Consider the following 16,959-nt stretch of genomic DNA (forward strand, 5'->3'; position numbering starts at 1 on the left):
TAGCTTCTTGTATTTGAAACAAAGAGTGGAAACTGTTTAAAGGTCAAGTTTCTTGTAAAATGAAACCCAAGATGTGCAGAAACATATTATGAAGTAAAACACTTAATGATGATACGACTGCCACCCTGCTTCTACTTCTGCTGCTTCTTATTCTGCGTCTTCTGTTTCTTCTTCTTTTTCTCCTGCATCTTCTTTTTCTGCTTCTTCTACTTCTCCTTTTTCTGCTTCTTCGTCTGCGTCTTCTTCTGCTCCTTTGTCTTTCTGATCAACATGATGTAAACAAGACTTGATGATGGTAAAGCCTGCAGCAGTCTCCCCTCACGGTGACCTGATATGATGATCATCCGATTCAGATGCTTTTAGTTTGATTTCACTGCAGATGTTCAAACACTGAAAGTCACTGAATCATTTACAGGAAACCTTGAGTGAAACACAGGTCTCTATCCTTCCTCTCCTTAAATCAGATTTTTGTCATTCACAGGTGTCAAAAGCATTTCACCACCATTTTTAATCATTTGTCAAATAGCTGAATTTAAAGATACTGTGAGCTGATTAGGAGGAAAGTTTCAATTGTGGAAGTTGTTAAAAATGATCAAATAGACACATGGAGCTGCAGCCTGAATCAGTTAGCTTTCTGTCTTTGATATATTTGGGGAATATCTAATGAAATTGTGGGCAGAACATGATATTTTATAAAGCACTGAATCTCCTGAGAGAAATCTAATCACTGTTGTTGTAATTGATTATAACAGACATGTTTCATAAGGATTATTCACCCAGACGAGACTTCACATTTAATGCTTGAGTGGCAGGAAAATAGTTAAATTTAAAGACAAGTTCAGTCTAAAAACGTCTGGCATGTTTATACCTTCATAGCAGGATCGTCAGGTTTGGTTTGTAGGAAGATGAAATTATTGATCATAGTTTTAATTTGAATTTTTTAAGGGCACTCCTGGTTGTTTTGGTCTGTACTCGTCCATACAAAACATGCAAGAGGTTATCAAAATGTGTTTATTTCCTCCTTTGTACAACTCGAAGATGTCACTTTAAACCTTGATATAATAAATAAGAAGTCATATAAAACTGCCAGAGAGGTTTTCACACATCGCCACCCTCCAATCACAATCACAACAGTCGTCATGACAGAAATTATCAAACACATTGAGAGGAAAGGACACAGGAGGGGTTTAAGTGGATAAACAACAAAGATACTCACAAACAAAATGTACGTCATCCAGCAGTATAATTTTGCGTATTGACACATTTACATAAACATACAGAGAAACGTTCAGACTTGCCTCATTGCTGCTTGGATAGAAACAGGGCTGGTGGGTTTGTACAAATTCAGTGAGTTCTTCATTTCTCAATTTTTACAGTACAGAGATGGCAAAATTGAGGTAAAATGAAACTTTTGTAAAGGAGTTTCAGCAGGTGAGGTGTGCTGTTCAGTGTCCACCTTCATGTCACTTTATAACCACAAAGGTGGCTTCAAGAGAACAAAATTACTTTCCAATTGAGAGGACCAATAGAAAAAAAAAGACAAACATACAAACCAAGTGACAAAACCCAAATGGACAAATCTTCTGGTCCTGGTTCCTACTCCAGTCTCTCAGTTTTCCACTCCGGCCCCTCTTCACATCTCACTGGGGCCCTTCATGCTGGAGTCCTTTGCAGAAACCGGTGACGCCACCATGGGCAGGACGCACTGTGACGACTCGCAGTAACCGTTCAGACCGGGGGTGCCGGGAGGACCGGGAACACCAGGCGTACCGGAAACACCGCGGGGCCCCCTCTCTCCGTCACGACCGTCTTTGCCATAGGCCGGTCGACCGGGTTCACCTGGAAGAAGAAATTAAGCAAAGATTCCTCAGAACACACTGTGTGCGACCTGCTGACGGGCCCTTGAGCAAAATGCTGAGAAAAAATAGAGTTTTTGTTCCTAAATAATAATAATAATAATACTTTTTGAGCTTTGAGTTAAAGCTTTGAGTTCACAGTACTGTTGTCCGGCTTCTGTATCTGATCATCAACCAATCAATCGATCTATGCTCTCTAGATTACAGATTACTTCTTGTTTTAGAAAATCTCCTTGGTCATTTTTCCTACTTTACTCATACTCAGTATGCTGTGTATAATTGATCCATCGTGCCTTTGGTGCGCTGGGTGAAGTATGGTGTGTGTATAACAGCACTGACTGGAGTGAAATATGTGGAAGTATGAAACTGACTGAAACCTGTCAGTCTTGTTTATGTAATCATTGATCGAACAGTTCCTGATTTAAATCAAATTTTCGCTCATTTCTGCACAGCTCATACAGCTGTTTGTGTTTTGAACATCTGAGAAATGGCTTCTTTCATTCAATGAAAAAATAATAATTTTTTGAGGAAAAGATGTTCATATTTTTCAAAAAAAGTTTGGCATCTGCACCAAAAGTCATGTATGGAGTCAGGACCAGAGTAAGAAGCAGAAAACAAGAAGAATTTCAAGTTATATTGTCAATGTCTGCTCGGGGTTTTTTTGTCAACTAGACAAGATTTGGCAAAATGGTACCCCCGTATTCTAAATTAGACATCATCCCACAAAATATCTGTTATCTTTTCTTTTATTTTTAATCATTTTGAAAATAGTACTTTGCCCACTGAATGGGCAGATTTTGGCCTATTTTTCTTTAGACAATACTTTCACATTTCGTGATTGATTCAGAATGTCAGACATTGAGGACATTTGCTCTAAAATCAGATTTCTTAGTCATGCTTGTCATTTACCTGGCAGACCGGGGGCACCTGGCGCTCCTTTGGGTCCTCTCTCTGTGGGTCCTCTGTCCCCTTTGTCACCCTGGTCACCTGCAGAGAGGAGACATCATCATCAACAAGAGGATCCACATAATTGAAGTTTCCATATTTAGCTGAAGTTCAAGCTCAGACTTCACATCTCATCTGTTCCTTCATTAGATGAACTTGATTGGTCCCTGAGGGGGAAGTGGGTCACTGCAGGATAAAAATAACAGGAAAAGCAGCGATTCACCAGGACATCTTTAGCCCCGACCAGAGGAAATTCTCACAATTCTGACTGATTTGTGTATTTAAAGATGTGCAGACGATCAGAGCATGTGTGAGGTTTTTTCTATATATGCGGCAACATGACTCAGGCTCTAAGGACAACTTAGAAAGAAACTGTGTTTAATATAGATCAGTTATGTCTGGCTGACGAGCTGATCAGCATCATGAGGTCATTATCAGGTCCTGGATCCATAATCTTCAGTTTTATACCATGTCTCCTTAACGTACAGTGTCAACAGCCTAGTTTAACTCATATTAACGGAACCATAACAGTAAATTCTCAGTGATTTGTCCTTTGTGTTTTTATCTCAGTGTAGCCACATATTCATATCGTCCTCGAACCTTTGAGTCCTTTGCGACCCAGCAGCCCAGCTGGACCCTTCAGACCAGGCAGTCCTCGTGATCCGGGGTGTCCGGGGAAACCATTTTCTCCGGTGGGGCCTGGAGGTCCAGGCGGGCCAGGAGGACCGGGTAGCCCCGCGATGCCTGACTCAGGCCTGCTCAGGCTAGCTGCTAGCTGGGCCAGCTGCTCTGTGACACAGGAGGACATGTTTATAATTACAAGCTGCCACTCCCTGCCATGTGTCACAAACTGTGGCGAGGACCACAACTGAGACACATATTCTGAATGTGAACATTCATTCAAGGAAAGCTCCTGAAACCTGAATAATATCAGCACATTACACACTTTTTGGTGTGAGGCCCAATTTATAAAATCCAACTGGAACATACTGTTTGCATGACTTGTATGAAATCTGGAATACTGGCATATTTGGAATAATGGAGGAATTCCAGATAAAAATATTACAGTAGTAAAGATTCACCACTGACAAAGCACTTTATGTTGAAACCGAAAAGGTAGAAAGTACAGGACACAGACTGAGTGGGTGGTGAGGAGATGACAGACTCTTACCTTGCATTACCCTCATGCAGACTTGTTTGATGTGTGTATCAGTTGGTGATTTTCCCTGAACAAACACAGATCGCAAGGATGAGTCTATTGCTCACACAGTGTGTCCCTGAGTGTTGCCTCAGCAAACTGAATGTATTTGACTCCATAAGCTAATGCTTCATGAAAAAAACACAAAGATTCTGTCATTTCTAAATAAAAATAATTTCAAACCCTCACTGCTGAAGGATCATTTTGAACTCTTGAAGACTTAACAGAACTTGAACACTGGTTCAAAATAAGCAGAACTGTACGATAAGCAGCTCTGAGTCAGCAGCAAGCTGAAGATGAAAGCATCTCACCGCTGGTCCCTGAGCCCCCGGCAGGCCCGGTACCCCCGTGTCGCCCTGCATGCCGCGTGGTCCCGGTTGGCCCTGCTTGCCCTCTTTCCCCTGCTGTCCTCGGCTGCCCTCTGGGCCTTTATTTCCTGTCTCTCCAGGTGGGCCTGTCTGTAATCCACAGCAGCAGATACACACTATAACATTTAGCAGAGCACAGTGAGAGGTAAACAAATCTAAACTTCTGATTTATTCTTCTGTTAAACCCTCCTGATATCAGGGACGTGGCCATCTGTGAGTTTGTTTAGGTGAACATACCGATCCTTTCTCTCCTGGTTCTCCTTGGTCACCCTGGGAGAGAAGCAGAAATAATTGTTCATAGCGACAGTGATGCAACACATTACACAGAGCAGCTCTCCAGCCTGCATGAAAGTGAAAGCAGGTGTTTCAGGGCTTGATCACTCACCATGTCTCCTCTCTCTCCGGGTGTTCCTTCAGCACCTGCAGCTCCCTGAAATAAGGACACATGACAGATTTTTGGCACTTTGTTTGCTCCGACTCAACACTGTCCCCAGAGTTTTAATAGAAGGTGTATAATCAGGACTCCTGAAACCCACCTGCTCTCCCTTTGCACCATCGAGACCAACGGCACCCTAAAAGAAAATGAACATCATGGTCATCATCATCACAATCATCATCATCATTTGATTATCTGAAACTTTACAAAACTGAATCTGTTTGCACATCCAGCACTTACAGAGAAACATTAGCATTCACGTGAAGTCTGTTTCTGTTCACTTGATGAATCTAAGTTCAGCATTCACTCCCTTTTAGCTCTGGTTTTTGGTCTCCACCAAAGGAAGGAAATAAGGTGGAAATAAGGAAATAATTAGCTCTTTAGCTGCTAAATGCTGCACTGTGTTCACCAGCTGGTTGCTGACCTCTTCTGTCTGCTGCTCCCTACTGAGAATCAAAGGACTGCTGGACTGCAGGTTTATATTCAGTCTTCAAATTCAGTCTCTAAGCATACTTTAAAATTCATTGCACGCCCATGCAGCTGATTGGCTGATTAGATGAATTCAGACTAACCAGGATTGACATGTCCTGTTAGCTTTGAACCACATTTTGAAGGGGGCAGTTTACCTGCATGACTCTTATCATGTTGACGTGAACATATTCCCACCTCAGCTCCACCCACATTTAACCATACACATCTTTAATCAGCAAAAAGAACAACATAACATCGGTATGGGACTTTACTTCACCTTTAAAGTGTGTTTATCTTAGTGTGTCTCTTACCCTGTCCCCCTTCTGGCCACGATAACCAGCTGGACCAGGAAGTCCAGGAAGACCAGGATCCCCTTTGCTTCCCTGTTAAGACACACAAAAAATAAATTCACAGAATCATAACACAAGGCCGACTGTGAGAGGCTCAGAAACGTTACCTCCCCCACCTTAACCTGACCACATCCACAGAAAAAATAAATCTGAATGGTGAGGCTGGACCACCGCCCCCCCCCCGCAACCATCCACCCCCCCATAACCATCCACCCCCCCATTACATGTTTCTGGGTGTGTTGGTGCCGATTGTGGTGTACAGTGGGCCGACAGGTTTGAGGCATTCCTGGGGAACAGAGAGCTCATTCAGGGCTTCTCGGCTTCTTTTCCTGTCCTGAATCCCCCTGAGCTGCAGAAACACCCCTTGGGCTTTCAGATTTCTGTAACAAGGAGCCATTCATGCCCGCTCACCAGCAGATTAGAGGCTTAACTGCTGGGACTGAAGTTCATAAAGACCTGCCAGTCTTTAATAAAAGCATGGCACAAGGCTTCAGTTCCCAGATACAGGGTTTATCTTGGGGAATGATCCGCGTGTCCAATAATACGTTCAGGATAGGAGGAGAGTATTTATGAACACGGATTGCTTGCTTTGTGTTTCCTGATCTCTTAGTTTGATAAAGTCAAGGTTTGCAGCAGCACAGAGGAAGCCTGAGCCGAGCAGGGAGGAGTGTGGTCACATTAAGGAGATTGTTGTGTTTTCATATTTTCAACCTGATAAAATAAAAACTAAATCCATTTTTCACTGCTTTTCAATCCATCCGTGGTCTCATTTTCATCCATATCCAATTGCAGTGTATTCCTGTTCCTATAATCCTCTTGTTTTTTCTCTCAAGTTTACTTGGTTCCACCAAAACAGGAATGTTTTTAACCCTGTTAGTTTGTGCATCTGCTAACAGAAGGTCCCAGAAACTCAAAAACCTTTGTGGACGAGAACGTCTTCACAGTTGTGATCCAGGTTTTTCTGCCATGTGACAGTTTACAAAATCCATATTTATGGAACCAACAGGGAAAGAGAGAAGATCCAAACTTAAATAGACAACTTTCTTTTTTCTGAGTTTGTTCTTGTATATATGTATATGTATATATACATATATACACACACTTATAATTGTAGTCGATATCTAAGCTCCTCCTCTTCTAATAATCTTCTCATCTTCTTCATCTTACCCACCATCCACCATAACTATCATGTGTATTATTATGTGTTACTCCCACACACAATCATCATTCAATCTGTTTGAACTTTGACCTTTAAAACACCTGCATGGCTGTATTTCTAGGTGATTGACATCTCTGACACTGTGTCAGTCACTGGAGTGGTGTCAGCCATTAGGAGTGATTTTATCCTTCGACTCCTTCAAGTCTTACCCTGGCTCCTGGTAATCCTGGAGGCCCATCATGCCCTCTCTCTCCTCGTTCACCCTAAAAGAGAGAAAAGAAAAGGTAGAATCTGCATAGAAAACACAAATAGAAATGTATCAAAGCACAATGGAAAGAAAGACTTTAAGTCCAGAATTGATATGAATTTTATGAATAATGAATGTTTAATGGTCTGTTAATACACTTAAATATGTTTAATGTGTTTTGCTTTATGCTTATGCTTGTTTAAATAATAATCTTTAATGTCATTAATGACATTATCCAAAGAGGAAGTTTAAGTGTCTTTTATGGCTTCTAACCAGCAGATTTTATGTCACACTGTGTGTTAGAGGCATCAGAACTAGTGTTTTATTGTATTAGACGGTGAATGAAAAGAGTGAAGTGTGCAGCAGACTGTACTTGTTCTGCTTGGTGTTCACAAAAAGAAACACAGACATTTTGGCAAAGTGAAAAACTTCTCTCCTGGATCTAGTTGAGCCTCCTGCTTGAGTCAGCTTTACTTTCGATCTTGGAAACAAAGGATTAATGATGTGATGGAAACTCCCTCAGCCCACACTGTGTGGCCTTATTAGCCTCCTTCACTCAGACTTTGAACAGGTTTGTACAGACTTCACTGTGTGTGACAGGAAATAATGACAGCTAAGTGGCAGAATATTCTGCATTATCAGCTTGTGTCTGTGCATTTGGGCTACTGGACACAGAGCAGGAAGTCAAAGCTAAGAAACACTGACATTCAATTCTACTTTGCACATTTTTAGGACACCCAGGATGAGTGACAGGCTGGGACAGGAAGTGAACGGGAAGAGGGTGGGCATAACAATATATTTCCTGTCTCAGGGAGATAAATTGCAGCCTTAAATGAAATGTAGATGCAGCTGACTCACTGATCCTCCTCTGGGTCCGACAGGTCCCACCTCTCCCTGCTCTCCACGTTCGCCCTGGAAACAAACAAATCAAATAATTAAGCCTCAGAAAAATCAATTATTTTTTGACTTGAGGAAATTCTAAATATCTCAAAGCAATTAAAATCCTTATATTGAATTGGTGTTTGGCTTTACACTTACTTGTTTCCCTGGAGAGCCCATCAGTCCTACAACACCTGGGTCACCTGTGACACCCTGGTGACAGTTAACAGTACAGTTTATTTTACCAAGGAAAGTACAATCTATATATAGTAACAGCAGAAAAAGCTGGTGTTAATAGTGTTACTCGGTGTTGTATAAGCATATAAAGTTCTGATCATACCTTTGTGCCACTGACTCCTTTTTGGCCATAAGCACCCGGTAAACCCTACACGAAGAATATGGCATCAAACATTAACATCTGAGCTCAAATGAGCAAGTCTCACATTGTCAGTGATGAATCAGGGATGCTTTGAGGTCAGAGGTCACACTTACAGGAAGTCCTTGTGTGCCAGCATCACCTGGAGCCCCACTTTTCCCTGGAAGACCCTAAAATGACAGAAAGAAACTGTCAGGGTGATTTGCTAAAGGGCAAAAAATCTCTTTATCTAAAAGCACACTGCTCAAATCCCTTAGTGGGCAAAAATGTTTTACTGAAAAAAGTCACTTCCACATACCGCCATAAAATGTTATAAAGTAAGTTACCTTGGACCCTGGAAGTCCAGGTATTCCCTCACGGCCATCTGGACCAGGGAGGCCCTGTTGGTAAGAACGATGGGAGGTTTACAAAGTTAAGCATACACAGGAGTCTCTTTAAATGAAGGAACAACTCAGACAAAAGCTGTATTTATTGGCTGCGGTCAAATAAGTGGATATAGTAAACCAACAGCATTCATATGGCTCCATTATGGGAAGGTAGGTAGGAAAATGTAATTAGTTATGATGTGTAAGACTAAAAAGCAGTTGGACAGCTGGATAGGAAGGGATTGATTGATTGATTGATTGATTGATTGATTGATTGATTGATTGATTGATTGATTGATTCATTCATTGATTCATTCATTCATTCATTCATTCATTGATGAAGCAGTGCTCACAGGCTCTCCTTTTGGCCCTGGTACTCCTCTAATTCCAGCTGGACCTCGATCCCCCTATGAAGAAACACAGAAGAGGTCAGATTTATAACACTGAATAAATAATCTGGTTGATTTGGTTTGTGTTTAAGATCTTACCTGGACTCCCGCGGGGCCGAGCTCACCTCTGGCTCCTCTTTGGCCTGGATCACCCTGAAAAATGTCCCCAGCTTTTGTCAGGATTTTGTCTAAATAATGAGGAGGGGGGTCAACAGAGGAGAGACAAAGATGGGTACTCACTGGGCCCCCCTGGATTCCCCGAGAACCGACATCACCAGGTTTTCCACGAGGTCCCTGTTTCAAAAAAATTGTTGTCAATAAAAGTTGAAATTAAAAAATGAATCTGTTTTTTCAATTAAAAGATAAAAAAAATAGTCAATGATTGCATTCTTTTATGGGCTTTTATTTTGAAATTTCTAGCCACGTCATGCTGTTTATATATATAACCTATATATTAAAAACCTGATGATGATTGTACAAAGTTTAGACTATTTTAGTAAATCTGTTATCTTGTGGCCTGTGGGGTCAAACGCACTGAACATTTTTAATATTGTTTTATGAATCCATGAAACTCCTGTGCAGTGTGACTTCTTACCCTGTCGCCTTTTGAGCCCATTATTCCTGGGAGGCCTCTTGCCCCACCTGGGCCCTAAAATTACTCAGCGGATAGAGGAGAAGAGACAGCAATGTCCCATGTTAATATGTTTGACTGTGAAGAGTAATCTCATTTGAAGCCACTCTTGTGTGGAGAGAACTGTCAAAGAGAGAATCGTAAAATATTTTACTGGTAGGCCTTGAGCTCCGACTTCACCCTGCGGTCCTTGTTCGCCCTCCTCTCCCTGAAAGACAACAATAAGCCAGTCATGTCAAGCTGTGATATCTGCAGCAACTTCAAATTTATTTTTAATCCATTTTTGTCTACTTCAGCATTATTTAGTTTTATGCAACATATTATGTTTTATTCTAGACACTTTACAGCATATAAAGAAATCATTTTCACCACACTCCATTCTCACTAAAGAAAAATCATTTTGCATGTTATATATTGCAGGAAGTAATCTGCAATCAGAGAGGATGTTACCTTGTGTCCTTGTCTTCCAGGTTCACCTGATTCACCCTTAAGCCCTTTGTGGCCCTACAGGCAGGAACATCAAGTTTAGCCTATCTCAAAAAATGCATTTAGCAAAACAGTGTTATTGACCAGCTAGAAAGTTGAGGTGACATAAAGACATTATTTAAAGGTTGTTAGTAACGTTTTAAACAAAAATTCTTACATATAGAATTTTTGTCTAAAACGTTACTAACAACTAACATTTTCAGCAAAATGTGAAGAAGCAGCAGTTTTGATGTTATGTCAGAGGCCCATTCTGTCTCCTGTAATACCACTTTGCACCTCAAGAGGTGACAGTGAGTCACTGTAGCATCCAGTCTGCCCCCAGTGCAATATGAGAAGATGAAGAAGAAGCGCTGCCTCCAGGACAAAAACACACATTTATCGACAAAGAAAGAAATGATAGAAACAGAAGTCTGATGTTGTTGCTTTACACCGCTGGAGATGTCTCTGGATGATTAAAGTGATGAAGTTTGATGCTGAACTCTCAAAGTTTCTTGCAGACAGGTAAGTAAACAGTTGCTAATGCTAACGCTAGCTCATTAAGGTTGCTAATTGTATAATGTTCCTGACAGTGTTAATGTGTTTGCTAAGTTAGATGTTTGTTGAAGTCCAAGTGGATGCCCCAATTGCATGGTGCTTTCTGCTCCCAGTTTTGTTTGCCATGTAAATTCGACAAAAGGCCAGTTCTTACATGCAGCTCCTTGACCATTACGGCTCAATGTCACAGAGAGAAAGTAATACCAGAATCAGTGAAATTTCACTTACTTTCATTCCGGGGAGACCAGGATGTCCAGTCAAACCAGCTGGGCAGGCGCTAGGACACTGAAAAACATAACAGCCTATTTGAGGTCATGGAAGAGCCCTGCCACTAGGGGGCTCCACTGACAGCAGCCCCTTTACCAGCTAGCAAGAGCAAATGAACAAATGTTTTTGTTTCAGTCATTAATGTCATGAAGAGAGTTATGTGAATTTGGGATGTTGGAGACTCCTACGAGACATCTGTCTGGCTTTCAGTTTAAGAGCTTTGACGACAAAACAAATTCAATTTCATTCCGCAGTAACATGGACTGAAACAATGGCTACTTTAAACCTTTTCAGGTAATTGCCATCTGCTAATTCTCATGGTACCATGTGAGCTAGTCATACTGATTCTTTTCTGCAGAACAAGAGACATGGCTGACAAGCTCACATAAGCATCCATCCATCCATCATCTATACCGCCTATCCCTTTCGGGGTTGCGGGGGGCTGGAGCCTATCCCAGCTACGATGGGCGAGAGGCGGGGTACACCCTGAACCGGTCGCCAGCCGTTTGCAGGGCCACATGCAAAGACAGACAAACATTCACACTCACACTCACACCTACGGACAATTTAGAGTCATCAATTAACCTAATGAGCATGTTTTTGGTCTGTGGGAGGAAGCCGGAGTACCCGGAGAGAACCCACGCATGCACGGGAAGAACATGCAAACTTCACACAGAAAGGCCCCGCCTGACCCGGGGATCGAACCGGCAACCTTCTTGCTGTGAGGCACCCGCACTACCTGCTGCGCCACCATGCAGCCCTTCACATAAGCATGTATCAAATATTTTGTTTTCTAGTTTCTGGGTTAGTTATAGAAACTATTTGTAAAGGCAGAAAGCAGTTTTATTGAAATGGTTTTATATGAATCCACTTTGGCTTACCAGGTCCTCTCCTTGATACACGCCAGGAGGACCCTGGAGAAAAAAAAACATAATATGGTTGAGCTTAAATAAATCATTGTCAGTGTAGCACCCTTTCACTGAGAGGAGACAGAAGCTGTGATATTTACCCGTGGCCCTGCAGGACCAGGAAGACCCACTTGACCTCTCTTGCCTCTTGCTCCCTTTGAGAGATAGAGGAGTTTTAATTAATACAGTGTATGGACAAACAATCAATAGTCACTCTAATCGATATACTCTTGATTCTGGTCTTCTGTATCTTTACTAATGTTTACATTCGTATGACATTTAGAAATACGGTGATATGTGTACTCACAGGTGGTCCAGCTTTTCCCAGTTCGCCTGGTAGTCCGTCTGTGCCAGGAATACCCTGTTAACAAACAGCAAAAAATGCCTGGACTTCTGATGAACAGTCTGTTGCAATAAAGACTCTAATGTTGCAACAAATGATCACATTTTGTAGATATATATATATTTTGTTAAGTGTACAACACTGGTCTACAGGCTGTGACATGAAGACAGCCATGTTAAAGAGACACTTAACACCACCTACGAACTTGTTTTTGCTGAGCTCCGGTGGTTGAATGTCTCACTTGCTGCAGTGATGTAGAAGTGTACTCAGGGTGTGGTAAGTACAGAGTGACATCACAGACAAGGTCAGTGAAATTATTCTGTTCATCTTGATGTTAAATTAAATTCAACTCAACTTAATATCTGAGTTCTTCTTCCACTACTGCTGCTTGTTTTTTGTTTTTTTAAAGCTTGAATTAAGTGTCATTGTCTTCATAGTGGTGCTGTGATCGTTCTCCTTTCAAGATACTGACACACAATTCATAATCTTCTTTTCAGAAAATGAAATGACTTGTTCTTTGAGTGTAAACCTCTTTGTTTGCTCTGTGCTGCACCTGCAGTATCCCTGCTGTGGTTGTGGTAATAATGCACAGTGAAAGTGAACTAATAATCAATACGTTTATCTATCTAACATAGTGTTTAAAGTGTGATATTGTAGGTACTCACATCCAGCCCATCAGGTCCTACACCCTGTCAGACAGAAATCATGGATTGACAGTGTCAGACTGAGACTGATTGATCAGCAGAAATCAATAAAGACAATTCTGGGAGGTACAGTGTCATTAATGCTAAGCAAAAGGAGCTAAATGCATCATAATGGAGACAATTTCTTTGATTTTATTACAAGGGTACCATCAGTGAACAGTTGAACTATGCAATAAATAATCAATAATATGTAGATTTTATATGTAGACATCAGAATATATCATATACTCATGATGATGATGATGAAACCATACCAGCACTAATAATATGTACTGGTTATTTAAAATGAATACAAGTGTTGCTTGAGATTAAGGTGAGACTAATATATCGGTCAGCAATCATTCCTGAACTTTGAAGGTTAAAAACTAAATGTACTGAATTGTTTGATTTACAGAACATCAGTACAAATAAACACAAATTCTGTTAATGTACCTTTTATCTTTGATGTATCCTAACACCTAAGTAGCGAATATTTATACAACTGTTACCCAGTTTTGTACTGAATCTGAATTTGAACTGAATTCAGATTTAATGTTTGTACTTACAGGCTCTCCAGGAGGTCCACGTGGGCCAGGATCTCCCTGAAAACAAACAACAGAAATGTCAAATCAGAAACATCAGAGTAAAAATGATGAAAGATTTGCCCACCAGCTCTGCAGTGAGTGTGAGAATCAGCTCTGATGTTTGAACAGAATGCATCAATGATAAACTTACTTTTGGCCCTTGTTGGCCCACTGTGCCTGGATCTCCAGGAGGTCCAACAGGTCCCTACAAAGACGACACGAAATCCTTTAAAAACATAATCATGAAAACAAAGTCTGAAATACGGCACAAAACACTGTGAACTTTGCAGCCACACAGACTTTTTATACTGATAAAATATGTTAAAGCTTTAGGCTCAGGTTGGTTTACATTTTTCTGTATTCAAATGTATTTTATTATGTGGTGTAATAGAGGAACTGACTGACTGCCTCAATAAAAATCATGATCCAGGAGGAGGTGTGGCCTTCCTTTAATTTTTTAGCTCCACCCCTCACCTGCCTCCTCCACAAATAACACTCTCTACCTGGCTAACAGCATCAGCAGGCAAAGGCAAAGTGAAGACACCTAAAACCAGACGATCAGCCAATCACAGCAAAACGAAGACTGCATAAATATACCCCCTCAGATAATCATTATACCACACCCAAAACACAACCTGTCTTCCAACTGCATTGCATTCTGGTCCATTTTTTAGGTGTAGAAACTGATCTCTCTCTGCCTCTTCTTAGAAATGTATGATTGGTTCAGATGTCTGTGTGGTTTAAACTTTTTCTCAGTTTCAGTCCACACTCAGCCATGAATCTGCCGGTCTGTTCTCAGCAGCGTCGCCACAGCAGCCACACTGAGTTCATTCTGCGCCACCTTTCCCAGCATACGCTTCTCTCCTGTCAGCCATCACTGGGCAGCTGATCCCACTGCACACCCCTCGATCTCACACAAAAAGACCCCTGTGTCTCTCAGGAAGCGACTCCAGACTCTCCCTTAAATAGCCAGATTGATTTATACAAGGAACGTTTTTTTTCCTCCACACTTTCACTCAGTGGAGGCCAAGACAAACTGCTCACACAGCAGCAGATCTGAATATCTCAAGTCCTCCAGCTCAGATCTTACAGAAATTCAATAGATCCTCTTTAACCTGCAGGACAGAGAGTGACTCTCATCCACTGGGTTAAAGGAAATTCAGAAAGCAACAGAAACGACGAGCCTGTCAGAGCAGCTGTAAAACATGTCTGGTAGATGAACGCTCCACCAGCCACAACTAGAACGAGTCTGCGTTAAACGTCACACTCCACCATGTCAACACGTTGTTTCACTTACATCTGCGCCGGGAAGGCCTGCAGCTCCAGGAACTCCATCTTTGCCGTTTTCACCGTCAGGGCCCTGGAAGCAGAAGTTCACCTCACCTTAGCACTGTTGATTTACATGAATCCTACAGTCAGCATCCATCATACATTTCTGCCCGTGAAAGGAGAAATCAATAGTCCACTCACTGGTCCGCCGTTCACTGTGGAGTCTTCTCCTCTGTCACCCTGCAGATGCATGAGAACATGTTCAGGTGATGACAATAATTTTACTTAAAGCAGAATTTTTAGAAATTTTTTAGAAATTTTTTTTAGGCTAAACTAGGTTATTTAAGACTGAATGATTCAGGATATTCCTCATCAAAAACATGCAGAAAACATAACTGAACGGCCCACAAAAACACCCTTTCTTCTGTGCAAACATGATGCAGGTTTGAATTTACTGAATGTGGGCCTAGAGTCATAGAGTTTTAGCAGCCCACAGAGCAGCATTTAAGCTTTTAGTGTAATCAATCTATTAAAATGACCTTATTGTAGCTTCACATAAAAGCAGCTAGTGAGATTTTTGCTCACTCATTAACTCTTGTTTAGTCAATTAATCTGATAGTACAACATGGGTTTGATAGTGTAAAATCACTGCTTACAATGCAGGTGAATGTGTTCCGGATAAAGTCATGTGAGGACCTTTTTATTACTAGAAGACTTCATTGTTAAAACAGCTGCTGCTTTTTCTCCTTGTGTAAATCAGTGATATCCTGCTTCACTAAGCCGATTAACCTGCAAATGAACCGACTCTCAACCTTGACCCACATCTGAAAACTGAAATTCATGACTGAGAAGAAACAAAACCACAACTCACATCGATGCCATCCACTCCGGGCACGCCAGCAACTCCGGGCGGCCCTGGGGGGCCTCTGGGGCCGACCGGGCCCCTCTGCAGAACAAACATAACAATCAGTTTTAACTTTTTTTCTTGCTGAAATTCATCTCTAAATATCCTCCACTGCCGCTGGTGGTGGTGTGAAGGGCAGCTCACACAGAGTGTCATTGTTTGGGTGATGTGAGGGGAAAGGTCATGAAACTAAACCTGGTTTCCCATTATGGTCCCATTATACCACCTAAGTAATGGCATGTGTTCAGATCACTACTGCTGTCTGGACCTTATTGATGCCAGGTGTGCACACTGGGGTGAATAGACCACAGTTTGCATCACTTTTTAGATGAACTTCATTAAAAAATTTAAGTTATACTTTAAATTCAATCAATTTCATCATTCTCATGCCCCAAACAGATTTTATAAATGGGGAATACAGTAACAATATGTAATGCTAACACACAATGTCAAAGAAAATCAAATACTACACCATAAAATATTTAAACTACACGTGATAGAGTTTATATGGACCCAGAAAGTTTCTACACTACAGCAACACACACGTAGTTTTCACAGGTATAATGTGGTGAAAATAGGAAAAAATAAACACTAAAGTTACAGTAAGGTGCAATTAAGTCTATTCATTACTGAGCAACACAAACAATGTGAAAGAGCCAACAGGAATATAAAATATGAAACCATAAGAGATTCCAGATGATATAGGTAAGATATGAACTTACTTTTAAGAGTCACACACCTCAGATTCTCTATTTATTATAGAATTATACACTGGAATAAAACACTAAAAAGTACAGTAAGATCACAATGAATACCTCTCTGAGCACCCATGAGAATATAACAGGAATATATTGGTGTGTCTTCTCCAGGAGACGAAGGAGAGACAAGACAGAGCACCTATCTCTCACCTGAGCAGAGCAAATCAGCACGATTTGCAGTAAAATCACCAGCAAAGAGTCTCGACAGATCCTGGAGTGAGCCATGGTCTTCCCACGGCCGAGGAAGACGCTAAAAGTCCCTTTTTCCCAGATTAGACGGGGCTCACGGACGGTCCACCTGTCAGTCTCCCCCCTGACTGAAACCCCACCGCTTGCTGGAAGGGGAGGATGTTAGAAAGTCCTGATTATTCATGAGAAGCTGAGGCTGTACAGGGGGAGGAGGAGGAGGAATGCTTCTCTACACAGACTGGGTGGGGTTTACCTACCTTTACTTTGAAATGAAATTAAGTTTGACACCCTTAAGTACACTGGAAATTGACTATGACAGAATTTTTTATTTATTTATTTATTTTTTTGATATTGTCCTTAACCT

General features: G+C 41.4%; 1 protein-coding gene across 1 annotated transcript; it reads right to left on the reverse strand.

Moving 5' to 3' along the window:
- Window positions 1-796: 796 nt before the first annotated feature.
- Window positions 797-16,698, reverse strand: col9a1a (collagen, type IX, alpha 1a). Its single transcript, XM_070991149.1, has 32 exons — window positions 16,557-16,698; window positions 15,616-15,690; window positions 14,946-14,984; window positions 14,773-14,835; window positions 13,627-13,680; window positions 13,458-13,493; window positions 12,874-12,897; window positions 12,173-12,226; window positions 11,967-12,020; window positions 11,839-11,871; window positions 10,919-10,975; window positions 10,121-10,174; window positions 9,825-9,878; window positions 9,635-9,688; window positions 9,280-9,333; window positions 9,139-9,192; window positions 9,004-9,057; window positions 8,612-8,665; window positions 8,402-8,455; window positions 8,250-8,294; window positions 8,069-8,122; window positions 7,889-7,942; window positions 6,993-7,046; window positions 5,586-5,657; window positions 4,904-4,939; window positions 4,753-4,797; window positions 4,605-4,637; window positions 4,311-4,457; window positions 3,973-4,027; window positions 3,402-3,590; window positions 2,766-2,843; window positions 797-1,839 (listed from the first exon to the last, which is right to left on the reverse strand). Exons 1-32 carry the CDS (start codon window positions 16,629-16,631, stop codon window positions 1,634-1,636), a joined length of 2,064 nt encoding a protein of 687 aa, XP_070847250.1. The 5' UTR covers window positions 16,632-16,698; the 3' UTR covers window positions 797-1,633.
- Between the last annotated feature and the right edge of the window lie 261 nt (window positions 16,699-16,959).

Source organism: Chaetodon trifascialis, chromosome 2 (assembly GCF_039877785.1).
Source record: "Chaetodon trifascialis isolate fChaTrf1 chromosome 2, fChaTrf1.hap1, whole genome shotgun sequence".
Lineage (NCBI taxonomy): Eukaryota > Metazoa > Chordata > Actinopteri > Chaetodontiformes > Chaetodontidae > Chaetodon > Chaetodon trifascialis.

What these genes read in the sequence shown, in the direction of transcription:
- col9a1a (XM_070991149.1), bottom strand. Translation starts at nt 16,631, where the DNA reads ATGGCTCACTCCAGGATCTGTCGAGACTCTTTGCTGGTGATTTTACTG. An exon ending in CCGGAGTGGATGGCATCGAT is followed by an intron (nt 14,985 to 15,615) that starts GTGAGTTGTGGT and finishes ATGCATCTGCAG; the next exon opens with GGTGACAGAGGAGAAGACTC. An exon ending in CCGGAGAGAGAGGAGACATG is followed by an intron (nt 4,638 to 4,752) that starts GTGAGTGATCAA and finishes CTTCTCTCCCAG; the next exon opens with GGTGACCAAGGAGAACCAGG.